Below are 19,614 nucleotides of genomic sequence, written 5' to 3'. Positions count from 1 at the left end.
ATAGTGGGAGAGTTTAATATTTTTAAAGAAAACATTTATAAGTTAAAATGATACTTGTGGAATAGGAATAATGACTTATATTTTCTATTTTTATAGAAATAAGCCAGTTAGAGAAAGACAAATATCACATTATCTCACTTACATGTGGAATCTAATGAACAAAATAAACTGATGAACAAAATATGTCCAGAGGTATGGATTCATGGAACAGAATAACAGATCTCAGGGCAGGGATGAGGGGAACATGAAGAGATTAACCAAAAAACATATATACATGTATGCATAACCCATGGACACAGACAATAGTATGGGAAAGGCCTGTGGTGGAGTGGAGGCTGGGTTGAGAGGGATCAAAAATGAAATAAAAATGGAAGACATCTGTCATACTGTCAAAAATAAGACAAAAAGAAAATTTTTTAACTTAAAAAATTATTTTTAATTAATTCTAGAGAAAGAGAGAGGAAGAGGGGGAGAGTGAAAGAGAGAGAGAGAAACATCAATATGAGGGAAAAGCATCGATCAGTTCCCTCCCATAGGTACCCCGACCAGGGATCAAACCCACAATCTACATATGTGTCCTGACCTGGAATGAACCTGAGCCCTTTCCGTGTACAGGAGGGGTACAAGACAACACTGCAACCACCTGAGCCACACTGGGCACTATTTTTGATTTTTGATTTTCATAAGCACACAACTAAAATGATTAATCTATAATCATTTACATATAATATGTAGTAAATCTATATAAAGTAAAACACATATGTGTGTAATTAGATACATGCATACACTCTGCAGGCACAGATAAAAAGCAGCCCAAGTGCCCCTCAGCAGATGAATAGATAAAGATGTAGTACATTTGCACAATGGAATACTATGCTGCTGTAAAAAGGAAGGAACTCTTATATGCTTTGCGACAACATGGATGGACCTGGGGATTATTATGCTGAGCAAAATAAGCCAGTCAGAGAAAGACAAATACCATATGATCTCACTTACATGTGCAGTAAAATGAATTAACAAACAAAAAGGACCAGAGGCATGGATACATGGAACAGACGGACAGATCTCAGAGGGAGGGAACTGGGGGACTCAAAGAGGTTAGCCAAAGAACACATATGCATATTTGCACAGCCATGGACATGCACAACTATGAAGTGAAGGCTGAAGGGGGCAGGGTGGAAAGGCACTAAGAAGGGGGAGGGAATGGGGGACATCTGTAACAGTGTCAACAATAAAAATAAATGTAAAAAAGATTCCCTTTCCTTCTGAAGATACCAATCCTCAAAGAAATTTCAAAAATAAGTCCAAAAAATGGGAAGTGAGCAACCAATTTTATCTGTGCAGAATTCATATTATTGCTCTTCCCCAAGATTATTTCTTTCATAATAATATTTACTAGAATTTTTGCACATGTTCATTTCAGAAATCAGATTTTTTAAAGAAATGCTCATTTTAATACAAATACTCAGAAATAAATTTTATCACATTTTGTACCTATTTTTGGCTAACACAAGATCAGAGTCTGTTTGTGTGTATGTACAGCCAAATGGACCTTATTATATTGCTATTTTCAGCAGTGCTGAATAAAACAAACTATGTAATTCATCTAATTACTTCATAAAGATGTTTTAGGATAAATAGAATTAATGGGTAAAGGGAATATAAATATATTTTTAAATGTGGTACTCAGCACCAAATTGTCTATGGCAAAAGTCAAAAGTAACTTAAACTTTAAGCAGCAGTATAAGGATAATCACTGGTCAACTTCACAAACCTTGTGGATGGAAAATATTATTTTCCTCTTTTAATTTAAATTCCTTTTCCTATCAAGGACACTAAATATTTTTTCCTTTGTCCATTGGTCACTAGTACATATCCAAAAAGTACTTTGCCCACCACTTTCAAATTAGTTTTTTTGTTGATTTCAAAAACTTCTCTGTAACATGAAGACACCTTTTTCTCTGATACACATACATTGCAAATATTTTGCTATTACTTTTTCTTTTACCCTGCTAATATTATTTTCTGACAGACAGAGGGTTTGAATTTTTATATTGCTCAATCAACATCCAAAAATCTTGCTTTTGAAGTGTATGTAATCATTTAAAAAGTATAAATAGCCCTGGCTGGTTTGGCTCAGTGGACAGGGCATCAGCCTGGGCACTGAAGGGTCCCGGGTTTGATTCTGGTCAAGGGAACATGCCTGGGTTGCAGGCTCAATCCCCAGTGGGGGCGGGGGGTGTACAAGAGGCAGCCAATCAATGATTCTCTCTCATCATTGATGTTTCTATCTCTCACCCTCTCTCTTTTTCTCTGAAATCAATAAAATACATTTTTTAAAAAGAAAATATATAAATAGGCATTTGTGCTTTCTTCTGGTACTTTTCTCATTTTGTATATTTAAAATATTTAATCTGAAATTTATTTGGAGGAGATCAAAATCTAGCTAGTTTTCTCCAAATACCCATGCAGGAGGCAGCCTATGAATGATTCTCCCTCAACAGTGATGTTTCTATTTCTTTCCCTTCCTCTCTGAAATCAATAAAAATATTTTTTAATAACATAGGTATACACTGATATAAAGTGGTTATTGGATCTTATCCAAAGAACTTTTAGCCTAGAAGTTGATCTATTATGGGAATTATCTCTCTCATTATTCACTTTTCTGTAGTATGTAACATTATGGTATAAAAATGTTTACATCAAATATAAAATGCTATATATACTTAATTTCATTTCAGTTATTGATATGTAGTTAAATCACTTAAAAGACATCAGTAAAGTTTTCTGTAAGAGGATAATGAGGGGGTCTTTATGTTTTTGCTGCTCATAAAGTTGGTCTGAGTGCTACACCCCAGGTCAGGTGTCCACCAGGGAGCTGCTGCGGGGCCCCAGGAGGGAAGTCAACCCAGTCCCCTGGTGACAGGAGGCTGCTCTCCAGCTGCTGAGCCCAGGCAAGGGCCCGCCTCTCCCAGACCCACCCGCCTCCTCCCAGTGGACCCCAGGCCCCCAGCCTTGCAGTCCCTATTACCTGCTCATCTTATCTATTGCATTCACGTCATTTATCCTGAAAAAGAGGATTTGCTTCATTCTCCACAGGTTGCCCTCTTTGGCAGCTTTGTGGATCGCATTCATATCTTTGTCTTGAAAGTTGGGTCTTCTGGCTTCCAGGCCACTGCTCCCCTGGATGGCAGGGGCGACCATGGCCGGGCTGGTAGGGGACACCATGGCCCCGCTGGTAGGGATGACCATAGCCCCACTGGTAGGCGAGACCATGGCTCCACTGGTAAGGGAGTCCATGGTCCCACTGGTAAGGGAGACCTTGGCCCTGCTGGTCGGGGCATCCATGGCCTCCACACTGGAATTCTTCCGAGAAGAAAACATCTTCTTCATGGCGGAAAGTCTAGACTTCAGAGAAGCCTCACCTTCCTCCACTTTTCACGCCTTCTGAGCCCAAAACTAGCTCTCTAGCCAACCACCTCGCGCCACAGCCTTCAAGCAGGGCAGTAGGGCAGTTTGCCAGTTTGGCAGTTTGGAAGTTTAGCATCTCCCAGCTCAGAATCATAGTAACCAAGCAACAGCCTCTGACATCACTGCCCATGTGCACAGAGCCTCGTGGTCAAGGGCAGCCAGAGCCCAAGCCCAAGGCCCAAGCCTCTCAAACCTCAGGAACTGCCTGTGGGCAGGTGTGGTTCTGTTCAAACATCCCAGGGAGTTGGCTAAGTGTTTCCAGATGCTTACAAAGGTTTCTCAGCCCAGTGAAAAAGCAGTCTTTGCCTAAGGCCAGGGCCAGGGTGATGTGGAACTTCAGGATGCTCAAGCTCAGGTCCCCCAGAAAACTCTCCTAAAAAACAACTCTAAATCTCCGTGTGACTCAGTTTATTTCTCTTCCTCATCCCACTGTGCCCCAGCCAACCGCCAGGGAATGTACCTGATGCAAGAACAGACAGATGTTTTCATGGCTTCAGAGATTGTGGCAATACGTGTCTGCAAGTGCTAATTTATGAGAAACCAGTGCCTGTTCTCCTGATGAAACGAAACCCCTTTCTGCATTCATCTCCCCTTTGGCTCACCTCTTACACTTACCTTTTATTTCCCCCAAATAAATGTTTAATCAATCCAAGATTTATTTTGGAGCATGGTGATAATGTGTAAGAACTTTTCTTTAAAATGGCCTATCCACCTGTCACAAACCACCTTTTCTCGCCTAGTTTAAAATGTCACTTTACTGTGCATTAAATTCTCAGGTTATGTTTTTGGTTTTGGGATTTTCTGTTCTCATCCATCAAATGGCCTGCTTCTTTTTGCATCAGAGAAGCAAAGGGAAGGCCAAATTTTATAGGCATGTCTTTTATGCAGCTGTACCAGGAAACTGCCATTTAACACTCCCAGGGCTATTCCCTGCAGATGGCAGGGGGAGACCGCACAGGGGAGGAGTAGGTGCATGCCCAGTCAAGTCTCTGTGAAATAGGGAAGGTGCTTGACTGGCAGGAACATCTGGGAATAGGTCATTGGCTAGAGTAGGTGTGGCCACTGCAAGTGTGAGAAGATTTGAGACACTGACCTAAACAAAGGAGTTCTCTCTCGTGCTAGGCCCACGCTCCTGGCCTGTGGGACTCTCATGCTCCTGCATTTGCCCACATAGGCCAAGGCCATGTGGACCCCACACACAATGGACTAATGGACTGCAAGTAGCCTGATGTTATGCAGGACCCAGCTCCACCATGGAAAGAAAACTCTGCACACTGGCTCTGTTTCAAGCTCTGCTGAGTCCCCAGCTGCACATTTTCCAGGCCTGGATGGAAGGTAAAGGGACTTTGCAAACCCAGGGATATAAATCACTCTGCCTCTTGTGTGAGTCTCAGAAATTTATTTTTCTCCAGATATTATAAAGACCCAACTCCAAGCACCCAGTGGGGAAGGGGATACCCACTTCCACTGATAACACTGTGTGGTTACTTAAGGTCTCTGAGTTTGTAAGGGCTGCCAGGCACCTCCCCTGAGCTTGTCAGGTTCAGCATGTGGTCACATTTTTGTTCACACTTGACCTGTTAAATATTTGTTTATTAGCTACTTTCTCCCAACTGGAATGTGCCTTCCATGAGAAAATTAATTATTTTCTTCACTATTTTCGTTGCTCTTAGAAGAGTAGGTGCTTAATAGTTTCTCATTAACTAAATGACTAAACTATGAAATTACCTAACTTATATGTCTAATTTATATCTTTATGTCTCCACCACCTCTCCACATGGAAATATGTGAAGACAGCTGTATAGGGGAAGATGAGGTTACTGCCACACTATTAACAAATCATAATGGATTTCCACTGCTGTATTTTCAGATCTCCCCACATTCTCTCAGGAGACTTCCCTCCCCGAGGCCACTGGGGTTATTTCCATTCAGTCCTTGGCTGTTAAAAATAGGAGGGCCCAGAATTTAAAAAAAAATTGTGGCAGAATAGACATATGGGTCCCCAGCCTTGTCCCGGAGCAGAAAGAAGGAACAGCTGAGGGTCACACGGGGATTATTTGTTGGTGAGTTAAAGGACAGCTAAACTCCAGGGGAAGATGGAGGACTGCTGGATAAGGTTCTCCTGATCGGGCAGCCCCCACTGCGGTTGGGTTCCCTCTCAGAGCAACCGGCTCGGACGCGGACACTGCGCCATCTTGAAGGGGAAAGTGGATCTTATCGGAAGCTTGAAAATTTGCAACTGCGGCAACCACCAAACAGCTGCGAGCCCCAGAACACCAGTCCCCAATTGGTACAAACAAGCAGTTTCAGAGGAGGTCTACACTCCACCACAGAAAGGAGAGAGAGAACTATATAACCAGACATCCAGAGAAGAGAGACCATGGGGAGACAAAGAAACAACCCGCATATGAAAGAAAGGCAGGCATCACCAGAAAAGGAAGTAAATGAAATAGAGGCTAACAACATGTCAGAGGAAGAGTTCAGAGAAATGGTCATAAGGTGGCTGAAAAGAATGGAAGACAAATTCGACAATATGAGTAAGAACAAAGAGGAAATGAAGAAGAACCAAGAAAAAATGAAAAATGACATCGCTGCTGTAAAGAACTCAATAGAAAGCATCAAGAGTAGACTAGAAGAGGCAGAGGACTGCATCAGTGAGCTAGAAGACAAGGTGGGGGAAAATACCCAATTAGAGCAGCTTCTAGAAAAAAAAATTAAAAAGCAGGAGGAGAGCCTAAGGGAACTGTGGGACAACATGAAACAAAACAACATCTCCATAATAGGGGTTCCAGAAGGAGAGGAAACTGAGCAAGGAATAGAAAACCTGTTTGAAGAAATAATGACAGAAAACTTCCCCGATATAGGGAACAAAAAACCCACACAAATCCAAGAAGCTCACAGAGTCCCAAGCAAATTGAACCCCAAAAGACCAACGCCAAGGTACATTATAATTAAATTGGCAAACACCAAAGACAAAGTAAGAATCTTAAAAGCGGCCAGAGAGAGACAGAAAGTTACATACAAAGGAACCCCCATCAGACTAGCAACTGATTTCTCAACAGAAACTCATCAGGCCGGAAGGGAATGGAATGAAATATACAAAGTCATGCAAAGGAAGGGTCTGAATCCAAGAATACTGTACCCAGCAAGGCTATCAATCAAAACTGAAGGTGAAATCAGGAGCTTCACAGACAAAAAAGGGCTACGGGAATTTATCACCACTAAACCAGCAATGCAAGAAATGCTAAAGGGTCTGCTGTAAAAAAGAATATAGGAAGTGAAGAAGGAACACAGAGGTAAAGAATAAGAATGGCAACAAATAAGTACCTATCAATAATAACTTTAAATGTAAATGGACTAAATACCCCAATCAAAAGACACAGGGTAACGTATTGGATAAGAAAACAAGACCCATATATCTGCTGTCTACAAGAAGCCCACCTCAGAAAAAAATATTAACGGTGAAGGAATGGAAAAAGGTTTTCCAAGCAAATGGAAATGAAAAAAAAAAAGCTGGGGTAGCAATATTTATATCCGACAAATTAGATCTCAAAGTGAAGGACATAACAAGAGATAAGGAAGGCCACTTCATAATACTAAAGGGAGAAATCCATCAATAAGAAATAACTCTGGTAAACATATACGCATCCAATACAGGAGCACCCAAATACATAAATACAGGAACATCCTGGAGGATATCAAGGGAGAGATTGACAGTAATACAATCATAGTAGGAGACTTTAATACCCCACTATCACCATTGGACAAATCCTCTAAACAAAAAATCAGCAAAGTACATCAATCCTAAATGACTCATTAGACCAGATGGAATTAATTGACATCTTCAGAACATTTCACCCCAAAGCCACAGAATATACATTCTTTTCAAGTGCACATGGGTCATTTTTAAAGATAGACCATATGCTGGGACATAGGCAAAGTCTCTTCAAATTCAAGAAGACAGAAATCATATCAAGCGTCTTCTCAGATCACAGTGGCATAAAACTGGAAATCAACTACAATAAAAACAATCCAAAAAAAATCTAACACATGGAGACTAAACAGCATGCTATTAAACCATGACTGGGTTACCAGAGATATCAAGGAAGAAATAAAAATCATCATGGCAACAAATTACAATGAAAACATAACAATCCAAAATCTATGGGACACAGCGAAAGCCGTCTTGAGAGGGAAGTTCATAGCTCTACAAGCCTACTGCAAAAAACAAGAAACAATGGTAATAAATTACCTACCCCTACAACTCAAAGAGTTAGAAAGAGAACAACAAGAAAGGCCCAGTGTAAGCAGAAGGAAGGAAATAATAAAGATCAGAGCGAAGATAAACAACATAGAGACCAAAGAAACAACATAAAAGATCAACAAAACCAAGAGCTGGTTCTTTGAAAGGATAAATAAGATTGATGAACCTCTAGCCAGGCTCACCAAGAAGCAAAGAGAGAGGACCCAAAAAAACAAAATCAGAAATGAAAGAGGTGAAACAACAGCAAACCCCATAGAAATACAAAGGATTGTTACAGAATACTACGAACAACTTTATTCCAACAAACTGGCCAACCTGGAGGAAATGGACATATTCCTAGAAAAATATAACCTTCCAAAACTCAATCAGGAAGAATCAGAACAGCTCAATAGGCCAATAACTATGGAAGAATTTGAAGCAGTCATCAAAAAGCTTCTGGTAAACAAAAGCCTGGGGCCAGACGGCTACACAGGGGAGTTTTACCAAACATTCAAGGAAGAACTAAAACCTATCCTCCTCAGATTATTTCAAAAAATTCAAGAGGAAGGAACACTTCCAAGCTCCTTCTATGAAGCCAGCATCACCCTAATACCAAAACCAGATAAAGACAACAAAATGAAAGAGAATTTCAGGCCAATATCCCTCATGAACATAGATGCCAAAATCCTCAACAAAATTCTAGCAAATTGGATCCAGCAGTACATCAGAAAGATCATACACCATGACCAAGTAGAATTTATCCCAGGAATGCAAGGATGGTACAATATCCACAAATCAATAAACGTGATTCATCACATAAACAAATTGAGAGATAAAAATCACATAGTCATATCAATTGATGCAGAAAAAGCATTTGACAAAATCCAACACCTTTTCTTGATAAAAACTCTCAACAAGGTGGGAATAGAAGGATCATACCTCAACATAATAAAAGCTATATATGATAAACCCACAGCTAACATCATAATCAATGGGCAAAAACTAAAACCATTTCCCCTAAGAATAGGAACAAGACAGGGATGCCCACTCTCACCACTCCTGTATGACATAGTACCGGAAGTATTAGCCATTGCAATCAGACAAGAAGAAGAAATAAAAGGCATCCAAATTGGAAAAGAAGAAGTAAAGCTGTCTTATTTGCAGATGACATGATATTGTACATAAAAATCCCAAAAGACTCCATCAAAAAACTAACAGACTTAATAAATGAAATCGGTAATGTAGCAGGATACAAAATTAACGCCAAGAAATCTATGGCATTTTTATACACCAATGGTGAACTTACAGAAAGAGAGACTGAAAAAGCAATCCCATTTACCATCGACCAAAAAAATTAAGATACCTAGGAATAAACTTAACCAAGGAGGTAAAAGACCTATACACAGAAAACTACAGGACACTGAAAAAAGAGATAGAGGAAGACATAAACAGATGGAAGAACATACCATGTTCACGGATTGGTAGAATCAACAGCATTAAAAAGTCCATACTACCCAAAGCAATCTACAGATTCAATGCACTCCCCATTAAAATACCAATGGCATATTTCACAGACCTAGAAAGAACTCTCCAAAAATTTATCCGGAATAAAAAAATACCCTGACTAGCCACAGCAATCCTGAGAAAGAAAAATAGTCGGAGGGATCCCAATACCAGATTTCAAGCTGTATTACAAAGCCATTGTTCTCAAAACAGCCTGGTACTGGCACAAGAACAGACATATAGATCAATGGAACAGAATAGAGAATCCAGATATCGACCCAAATCACTATGCTCAATTAATATTTGACAAAGGAGGCATGAACATACAATGGAGTAAAGACAGTCTCTTCAATAAATGGTGTTGGGAAAATTGGACAGATACATGCAAAAAAATGAAGCTAGATCACCAACTTACGCCATACACAAAAATAAACTCAAAATGGATACAGGACTTAAACATAAGATGGGAAACCATAAAAATACTAGAGGAATCCACAGGCAGCAAAATCTCAGACATATGCCAAAAGAACTTCTTCACTGATACTGCTCCTAGGGCAATGGAAGCTAAAGAGAAAATAAACAAATGGGACTACATCAAACTAAAAAGCTTTTTCACAGCAAAAGAAACCATCAACAAAACAACAAGAAACCCCACTGTATGGGAGAACATATTTGCAAATGTTATCACTGATAAAGGTTTAATCTACAACATCTACAGGTAACTTATACAACTTAATAAAAGGAAGATAAATGATCCAATAAAAAAATGGGCAACGGACCTAAATAGAATCTTTTTGAAAGAAGACAAAAGGAAGGCCAAGAGACACATGAAAACATGCTCAACCTCACTAATTATCCGAGAGATGCAAATCAAAATGACAATGCCATATCATCTCACACCTGTCAGAATGGCTATCATCAACAAATCAACAAACAACAAGTGTTGGCAAGGATGCAGAGAAAAAGCAACCCTCGTGCACTGCTGGTGGGAATGCAGACTGGTGAAGCCACTGTGGAGAACAGTATGGAGTTTCCTCAAAAAACTGAAAATGGAACTCGCATTTGACCCAGTAATCCCACTCCTAGGAATATATCCTAAAAAAACTGGGAACACCAATAAAAAGGATATATGCACCCCTATGTTCATAGCAGCACAGTTTACAATAGCTAAGATTTGGAAACAGCCTAGGTGCCCATCAGCAGATGACTGGATCAGAAAACTATGGTACATCTACACAATGGAATATTATGCTGCCGTAAAAAAGAAGCAACTCTTACCATTTGCAGCAACCTGGATGGAATTGGAGAACATTATGCTAAGTGAAATAAGCCAGTCAATGAAAGAAAAATACCACATGATCTCACTCATTTATGGATAATAAAGAATATCCTACATAATAAAAGGGAAGTATGCAAATTAACCATCACTCCACTATGCCCACGATTGGGCCAGCAGGAGGCAAGGGGGCGGGACTCCAGGTGGCCAATCGCGCTGGCAGGAGGAGCTGGGAGCGGAGACTCGAGAGTGATCCCTGCAAGCTGAGCCAGCTTGGGCTGGGGGATCTCAGGCCGCCAGGCCTCGCCCCCAAGCCATGTGATGGCTCGCAAGCCATGCCGGTTTGGGCTGGGGGTCTCAGGCCGCCAGGCCTCGCCCCCAAGCCATGTGATGGCTCGCAAGCCATGCCGGTTTGGGCTGGGGGTCTCAGGCTGCCAGGCCTCGCCCCCAAGCCGAGCCGGCTTGGGCTGGGGGTGTCTCAGGCTGCCAGGGCCACATCCCCAATTCGCGCAAGTGATCCCTGGCAAGCCGCACAGGCTTGGGCTGGGGGGTCTCAGGCCGCCAGGCCTCGCCCCCAAGCCGCGCGATGGCTCGCAAGCCACGCCGGCTCGGGCTGGGGTCTCAGGCCACCAGGCCATGCCCCCTATCCCCGCGAGTGATCCCTGGCAAGCCGCACAGGCTTGGGCTGGGGGTCTCAGGCCGCCAGGACCTCGCCCCCAAGCCGAGCTGCTTGGGCTGGGGTCTCAGACCACCAGGGCCCTGCACCCAAGCCGCAGGATCCCCTGGCCATGAGGACAGCTTGGGCTGGGGTCTCAGACCTGCAGGGCCTGGCACCCAAGCCGCATGATCCCTGGCCGAGGTGGCTGCCTGGGCTGGGGTCTCATTCCTGCAGGGCCGGGCACCCAACTTCATGATCACCCAGCCAGCAGCAGCGGCAGGGTGGTGCACCCCCACCAAGCTATCTTCAGGCCAGTGAAGGCAGCCTGGGCTGGAGACGCACACCCCCACCGGGCTATCCACAGCCAGGCTGAGATGGCAGCCTGGGCAGGGGTCTCAGCCTGGCCAGGGCCCCATCCCCTGCCAGCAGTGGCTGCCTGAGGTCCCAACCATTGAGTCACACCAGCCAGGCAGATATGGAGGAATCTTAAATGTTTCTTTTTTTTATAATATATATTTTATTGATTTTTTACAGAGAGGAAGGGAAAGGGATAGAGAGCTAGAAACATCTATGAGAGAGAAACATTGATCAGCTGCCTCTTGCACACTCCCCACTGGGTATGTGCCCCCAACCAGCGTACATGCCCTTGACCAGAATCGAACCTGGGACCCTTCATTCTGCAGGCCAATGCTTCATCCATCCGCTGAGCCAAAACAGTTAGGACTGTCCAATATGCTAAAGAAAAGACCCTATCTAATAAAGAGGGAATATGCAAGGGAGGGCATTTGGGGGTGACCGGGGTATCAGGGGCTGGCAGGGAAGTGGTTAGGGGGTTATCAGGCTGGCAGGCATAGCGGTTAGGGGCAATCAGGAAGGCAGGCAGGCAAGTAGTTGGGAGCCAGCAGTCCTAGATCCCCCAAGGGATCCCAGATTGGAGAGGGTGCAGGTTGGGCTGAGACACACACACACACACACACACACACACACACACACATGCACGAATTTCGTGCACCGGGCCTCTAGTTATAAACTGATAAACAAAAAGATAGATACAGAGACAGTAAAGCATCAAACAGACTGTCAAATTACAGCAGGAAGGTTAGGGAGAGGTGGCGGAGATAAGAGATCAACCGAAGGACTTGTATGCATGCATATAAGCATAACCAATGGATACAAAACTCGGGGGTGAGGGCATGTATGGGTGTGGGGTGGGGGGGCCAATGGTAAGATATGTACACATATAATACCTTAATAAAAAAATGAAAAATAAAATAAAATAAAAGTAGGAGGGCCCAGAAAGGCCCTGTGCATATGCATTACCACTTTTCATCACTGATTCTTTGTAATACATTCTTAGAAGTGTGATCTCTGGGTCAAAGGGTACTTCCATATGTAAATTAAGTAGCAATTGCCTAACAGCACTCCCACCCCCACCCGCAGTGCTCATGCCATTACTATTTTAGATTTCCACCAAATGTGTGAGAGGTTACAGCCTCACCTGCCATCTGAGTGTGGTTAAGCTTTGGGGGTGAGAAGGTTGTCAATCTGATCCTTAAGTAATGGCCTCTGCTGAGTGCACCTGTCCCCACCCCTACTCCAGTCCCTCCAGCCACTGCTGGGTTCTTACAAAGTCAGCTGAACTGAGGGAACAGCCTGTCTGGTGGAATGCGCGGGTCCCTCTCGCACTGCGCACTGCGGAGCTGCGTGCCCTGGGGGCGGAATGCGCACTGCCAGGAAGAGGCCTTTGCACAACTGGCCCGAAAGAGGAAGCACAGAAAGCACTGAAATAAACACTTAGAAAGACGGTTTTGAAAGAAATCCGGTTCTTGGGCTCCTATCCAGCTGTCTTCTGGCCCCAAATCCCTTTGCCAGTTTCCACTAATATACTGAGGCGACAAAGAAGGTCAATTCTCCAGAGGACACTCCTTAGAAGAGGGGGCGCTTGGCGCAAGTAAGGGAGGGATGAGCCAGGAAGGCACAGCTTTACCAGAATTTAAAAACAGCAAACAAACAACAATAACAACACCTCTTTCCTCGGGGTTATCAAGGTTGCAGTGCAGTGCAAGTAAGAGGAAATGAGGTACAAATGCAATGAGGACAGATCAGCCCCGACTTTTCACAGTCGTGCTCCATCCGTGTTTCTCTGCTTGAGTCTCCAACCAGGCGCCCCCCTTGCACCTCATGCAAAGCAGCCGCAAGCGCCCCACGTCTGCGCGCGGCGGGGGAAGGGCAGGGCTGACACCACTTCCTCCCTGAGGCTGCAGACCTGAGCCCGGTGCAGCCTAGTGCACTTCGTCGCATTCCCCTACAGTGTCCTGAGGCCGACCCCGTGCCCTGCCCGCACCCCCGCCAGGTCCCCGTACAGCCTTGGAGGTAAGCGATGCCAGCCGGCCTGGGAGCAATGGGAGCTGCAGCCTGGACCCTGGGGAAGTCACCTCACCTTGGTTCAGGACCCTGGGTCCCAGGCCCGACCCAGCTTTCCTGAGGGGGAGCCCCCACCCCCTCTTGGACCGGCTCCCCAGGGTCCCACCACTGATGTCCCCACTTGACCCAGCCCCAGGGCGTTTGGGGCTGAGGCTGGCCTTCCCCGCGCCTGGTTTCATCAGATTTGACTGTTTTCCTGCCCAGAAAACTGCTACAAGTTCCCAGTAGGAACCAAGAGGAATATGCCCCAGGTCCAGAAGCCCCGTCTACTGGAAGGGATTCCTGGGCATTTCTGGGCGCTGTAGATTAAATGCAAGTCCTGTAGAATTTGAGGTTCCTTCCTTGAAAACTTTCAGACAACTGTTTCTTCTTTTTAAAAATAACCTTTCTTCCGAATTATTGTCCTTTTCGTCTTAAACTAAGATAGAGGGGAAAATATGGACACCAGGCAGAGGTTTGTAATGTGGCTTGGAAATTAATGTCCAGAGTGTGGTTTTATAGCATGAAGGGAATGAGTAAGATGCCTTATATCCTGGAGGGCCTCAGCGCAGGGGTTCCACTGAAAACTCTGCTCAGTGTACCTCTCATTTTCCTCTGGGGAGGTGTTTCTTATTATTCATACCATGTGGAAGGATAACTGTGCTGTTCCTAGACATTCACAGCAAAGGGGTTCCAAAAGAACATGTAATGTGTCCCTTAGAGAAAGAGAAATAGAAATAGAGTAGCAGAGGAAAGTAAGTAACATAGAGGGAAAGGGCACATGAGTTTATTACTCCCCAGGGTATTGTTCCTGGTGGTATAATGTGGCTTAAACAAGGCAAGGGTGCTAGGCTACTTCTAACTTTAAAGTCTAGGCCTTTGAATGGAAATTTCGGAAAGAGAGCCTTTGTCCCCTTGCATGAACCCCCAGTGGCAATTTTCCTCTGGCCTCACTGAAATACTGGAACGGCACATGGGCGTTCTAACAGTAATGCTGGCTGGTAAAATCAATGGAGGTTCCACTAAGAAAGCTGTCATGTTTTCCAAATGGTATTTCCTGCCTGTTAAATGTGGTGAAAGGTCAAAGAAATTTAACGTCATCTTCAGACCAACAGTATGTAATAATTTTTACAATATTTTTAATATTTGTGTCTTTTCTGGGTATTTGGGAGACTTGGGTTCATCTCTGCCTTTAACTAGAACAAGTGTGACCTTAAATAAGTTGCTTTAACCTCTCTGGACCTGAGATAATTTACCAGTAAAGTGAGATTATTGCACGACATTATGTGTCATTTAAATAGGGAATTGCTATAATTCTTTGAATTTGTCCTGTCTGGAATGTTGATAAAGTTGGAATTGCTGATCACTAACCAAAAAGAATGCAGAAAATAATAATGATAACAGATTTTGTTAGATTCTGAACTATCAGTACTTTGAAGGCCTTTTGTTTCCCTGAATATAGTCAATTTCTGGCCTATTGATGGCAAATTTCTGTTCTGTTGAAACACTGAGTTGATGTGCCCAAGTTTGGGCACATCAATATTAGATTTCAAAATTCTTCAATTGTTATTTCTTTAGAAATATAACTTTGTAATATGGATGACTTTATGATTTAGTTACTTTAAATCTTAAACACAATACTTATTAAGTGATGTTAGTATCCATTACATTTTCTGTATTTTTATATCCTAAGAATGTATACTAATTGCCCACTTTTTTTTGCCTTTTTTCACTTAAAAATAAAATTTTCTAGATATCTTCATATTATTCTTCCAGTAAGCTTTTTATAAAATTCATTGCTATAAATGACTGTTTAATATGTCACTTTGAATTTTTTAACCATCCTACTTTCAAAAAGCATTATTATTTTCACTTATTTCTAATACTCCTCAACCTTATTTAATTATTTTTATACTGAACACTTTTAGTGATTCCACAAATATTATAATAAATTAAGTTTGCATTTTATAGTCTATCACACCAAAATCAATTTTATAGAACCTCATGCATTGATTTATAGGCAATAGAATGATCTTAGTAATTCTCACCTAAAAATACAACAATCCTTATTAACATAATTAATATTTTAGTGTGGAAAATATGTACATATTTTATATTAATCCTGTCATCCTAACTGGCAAGTAACTTAAAGTTTAAGTATTTGTTATACATTTGAGTACATAATAAATGCCAGGATGTAAGGCATTGGTATATTGGTTTCATAGTAAATTGGTTTATATGTATTATAGAAACTGCTATATATTTATAAAAGCACCAATTAGATTTCTTTCGAGAAGAGAGGATAGCAGCACTAAGGTTTGGCATTTAATGAGCTATAAGCAGTTTGAGGAGCTAGACTGTACATGAGATGTGACAAGTCAGGGCCTGAGGACCGCTTCCAGGACTAGAGGCTGTGACCTGCCACCACTGCTTCCTTATCGCCTCGCCACATTCCTGGCACCAGAGTTAGGACTCCACACGTGTTTGCTAAAAGTACAGAAACTGTGTCAGTCCCACCTCTGGGTTGTCCCATCACAATGTCACAAGGGCAGCTGGCCCTGTGGGCACCAACCCTGAGACATGAGCAGGCAGAGGTGACACACCACACCAAAGCTCCACTCCTCTGTGTGTGTCTTCTGAAGCTTGAATTCATGACCCAGTTTGCAAACATTTCATGTGTTACAGAAAACCAGAGAAGAACCAAGCAACACTTAGAGAGATGGAGTTACAATTATTATTATTAGTAGTAGTAGTAGTAGTACTATTATTATTGTTGTTATTGTTACACGTGGGCCCAGAGGAAAATGTCTCTCAAATTCTGGGCCCCGTCACACAGGAAGTTTCCTGTATTTATACCTTTTTACCCTCTTTGTCTCCCAAATATGGGGTTCTGTTCCGGCCCCCTTTGCAAGTTCTTAAAGAGCCCCTATGTGCTGGGGCTTTGAGACCTCAACCAAAGGCTTGGCCTAGTGCCAGCACTGATAACTTCATCTGGGGAAGGTTTAATGGTCTCTCTGAAATGGGAGTAGTCTTATTTTCCTTATTATTTAAGCAAGCAAGCATTTGCAGAAGCCAAATAGCAGGGTTAAAATTTTAAACAGCAGTTTTTATATAAGATGGATGCTTCACATGAACATTGACTATGCACTTGAACCATTAAGACTCATAAGAGCTTTTTTCTTTATTTTTTGTCAACGCAGTCAGATGGTAATAGTAAATAATAATTATAGCTTATATGCTGTACCAGACTTGCACTAACTAATTTAGATGCATCATTTCATTAGTCCCCCCATCCTGGGCTTATACTATTGAAAAAATGAAAGCACGGAGAGGTTAAGAAGATTACACAGGGAGTCGGAAGCACAGTTGACCTTTCAGCTGAGTCAGTCTGATATCAGCTCTGGAGGTGCTATACTAGGGATATGGACTTAAATGATGGAAAAACATGGACCTTTCTGTGGGGTCAGGGAAGGGAAGATTAAAGGAAGATAATGAAGCAAATAACTTGCCTTATTAGTGCTCTTTTTTTATTTAATCCTCACCCAAGGATATGTTTTCATTGATTTTAGATAGAAACATCAATTGGTTGCCTCCTGTACGAAACCTGCCAGTGGCGCCGCAAGCTCAGCGTCTGCTCAGCGTCTTCGCCATGGCTGCGCTGGAGGCTTTCTAAAGGCCTGGTGCGCCAGTGGACAGACAGCCAGCTCCCCCGCGATCGAAAGCCAAAGCGGGGGAGCTGTCTGTCTGTCCACTCAGGCACAAGGCCTTCGGAAAGCCTCCGCCGCGCCAGAGGCTTTCGAAAGGCCTGGTGCGCCAGAGGACAGACAGCCAGCTCCCCCGCGATCGAAAGCCAAAGCGGGGGAGCTGTCTGTCTGTCCACTCAGGCACAAGGCCTTTCGAAAGCCTCCTCCGCGCCGGAGGCTTTCGAAAGGCCTGGTGCACCAGAGGACAGACAGCCAGCTGGTGCACCAGGTGCATGACTAAATCATGCACTGGGCCTCTAGTAACTTTTAAGTGTAATAAAGAATATGGAATTTAGGAACTGCTACTTTTTCCATAGTACTTAGATTTCTACTTTAAATACAATTTGAGCCTTAACTGGTTTGGCTCAGTGGATAGAGCATCAGCCTGCAGACTGAAGGGTCCCAGGTTGATTCCTGTCAAGGGCATGTACCTTGCTTGTGGGCACATCCCCAGTAGGGGTTGTGCAGGAGGCAGCTGATCAATGTTTATCTCTCATCAATGTTTCTAACTCTCTCTCCCTCTCCCTTCCTCTCTGTAAAAAATCAATAAAGTATATATATAAATAAATAAAATAAATACAATTTGATCATTCTAAAGATATTTGCCAAGCACTGTTCTAGGTGCATGGGACATGTTGAAAACAGAAGAGACAAAGAGCTCTGCATTTGTGGAGCTTATATTCTAGTGAGGAGGCACTGACAATCTATACTAATAAAAGAGTAAAATACAAATTGACTGTATCTTCACAACACCCACTAGCCAATCAGGCATGAGTATGCAAATTAACCCAACAAAGATGGTGGGTTAATTTGCATATGCAGGCGCCAAGCAGCTGGGGGCGGGGCAGGACACTTGCATCGTTGCCATGTTGACAACGCAGGTGTTCTGCACCACCCCAGCTGCTCTGGGCCTCTGGGAAGCATGGGAAGGTGAAAAGGCGGCTCTGGCTGGAGCGAAGGTGGCACCGGCAGCCAGGGGAAGGAAGGCCCATTCTTGCACGAATCTTCGTGCATCGGGCTTCTAGTACTCAATAACCATAATAAATAAGTAAAAATTATAGATATTAGTAAATTAAAAGTGCTATCACAAAGACAAAGTTGAGCTAAATAAAGTTATGATATTATAGAAGTTGGTAAGGCTTGCTCTCACAGAGAAGATATGATTTGACCAAAGGTTTAAAGAAGTTAAGAGGCTCCCTGAGGGAACTGTTCCAAGCAGAGGAAACAGCCGTGCCAAAGCTGTAAGGCAGGGTTATGCCTGGTATATTTGGGGAACACAGAGGCCCATGAGGCTGAAGGTAAGTGAGCAGGAAGAGAGTAACAAGAGATGTGGCTGGAGGGGTAATAGGAAAGTGAAGAGGTGGCAGATCTTATAGGGTCTTGTAGGACATTTAAAAATCCTTAGCTTTTACTCAGATTGAAATTGAGGGACTACTGTGGGATTCTGAGAAGAGGAGTAAACCTGATCTGCCTGACATTTAAAAGTCTCACCTCCACTGCTTGAGAATACACTGGCAGGAGCAAGGATGAAAACAAGGAACCCATTAGGAAGCTTTGGGAATCAGCATATTTTTTAAGGTAGAACCAACAGGATCTCCTGACAGAGTGGATGATGTGCAGAGTGAGGGAAAGAGGAGTCAAAGCTTTTGACCAAAACACCTGGAACGATGGAATTGTCATCAACATGGGGCTGTTGGGGGAGAGACAACAGAAATTCACTTTTGGATGTGGATATGATGCATCAATTGGTAGTAACTATTTGCTTATTATATATAACTAGAGGCCTGGTGCACGAAATTCGTGCACAGAGGGGGGTTGTCCCTCAGCCCAGCCTGTACCCTCTCCAATATGGGACCCCTCAAGGGATGTCCGACTGTCCATTTAGGCCCGATCCCGGTGGGCAGTCGGGTCCCTAAACAGGCAGTCGGACATCCCTCTCGCAATCCAGGACTGCTGGCTCCCAACTGCTTGCCTGCCTGCCTTCCTGATTGCCCCTAACTGCTTCTGCCTGCCAGCCTGATTACCCCCTAACCACTCTGCTGCCAGCCATTTGCCCCCAACTTCCCTCCTCTGCCGGCCTGGTCACCCCTAACTGCCCTCTCCTGCAGGGTTGATCACCTCCAACTGCCCTCCCTTGCAGGCCTGGTCCTTCTCAACTGCCCTCCCTTGTAGGCCGGGTGCCTCCCAACTGCCCTCTCCTGCTGGCCATATTGTGGTGGCCATCTTGTGTCCACATGGGGGCAGGATCTTTGACCACCTGGGGGCAGCTATATTATGTGTTGCAGTGATGATCAATCTGCATATTACTCTTTTATTA

General features: G+C 43.4%; 2 protein-coding genes across 2 annotated transcripts in view; one reads left to right on the top strand and one right to left on the bottom strand.

Annotated features, from left to right (window-relative positions):
* LOC129151068 (ankyrin repeat domain-containing protein 26-like) overlaps nucleotides 1-3,393 on the bottom strand; it is a 55,123-nt gene extending 51,730 nt beyond the window's left edge. Inside the window, exon 1 of the mRNA XM_054724689.1 lies at nucleotides 3,032-3,393. Coding sequence (XP_054580664.1) covers nucleotides 3,032-3,393 — 362 coding nt within the window. The remainder of the gene's footprint in view (nucleotides 1-3,031) is intronic.
* A 9,954-nt stretch (nucleotides 3,394-13,347) lies between these two features.
* APBB1IP (amyloid beta precursor protein binding family B member 1 interacting protein) overlaps nucleotides 13,348-19,614 on the top strand; it is a 123,194-nt gene continuing 116,927 nt past the window's right edge. Inside the window, exon 1 of the mRNA XM_054725701.1 lies at nucleotides 13,348-13,524. The gene's annotated coding sequence lies outside the window, so the exon portion shown is untranslated. The remainder of the gene's footprint in view (nucleotides 13,525-19,614) is intronic.

Source organism: Eptesicus fuscus, chromosome 2 (genome assembly GCF_027574615.1).
Source record: "Eptesicus fuscus isolate TK198812 chromosome 2, DD_ASM_mEF_20220401, whole genome shotgun sequence".
Taxonomy (NCBI): Eukaryota; Metazoa; Chordata; class Mammalia; order Chiroptera; family Vespertilionidae; genus Eptesicus; species Eptesicus fuscus.
The sequence above is the reverse complement of the archived record's forward strand: the minus strand, read 5'-3'. Positions and strand labels throughout refer to the sequence as shown.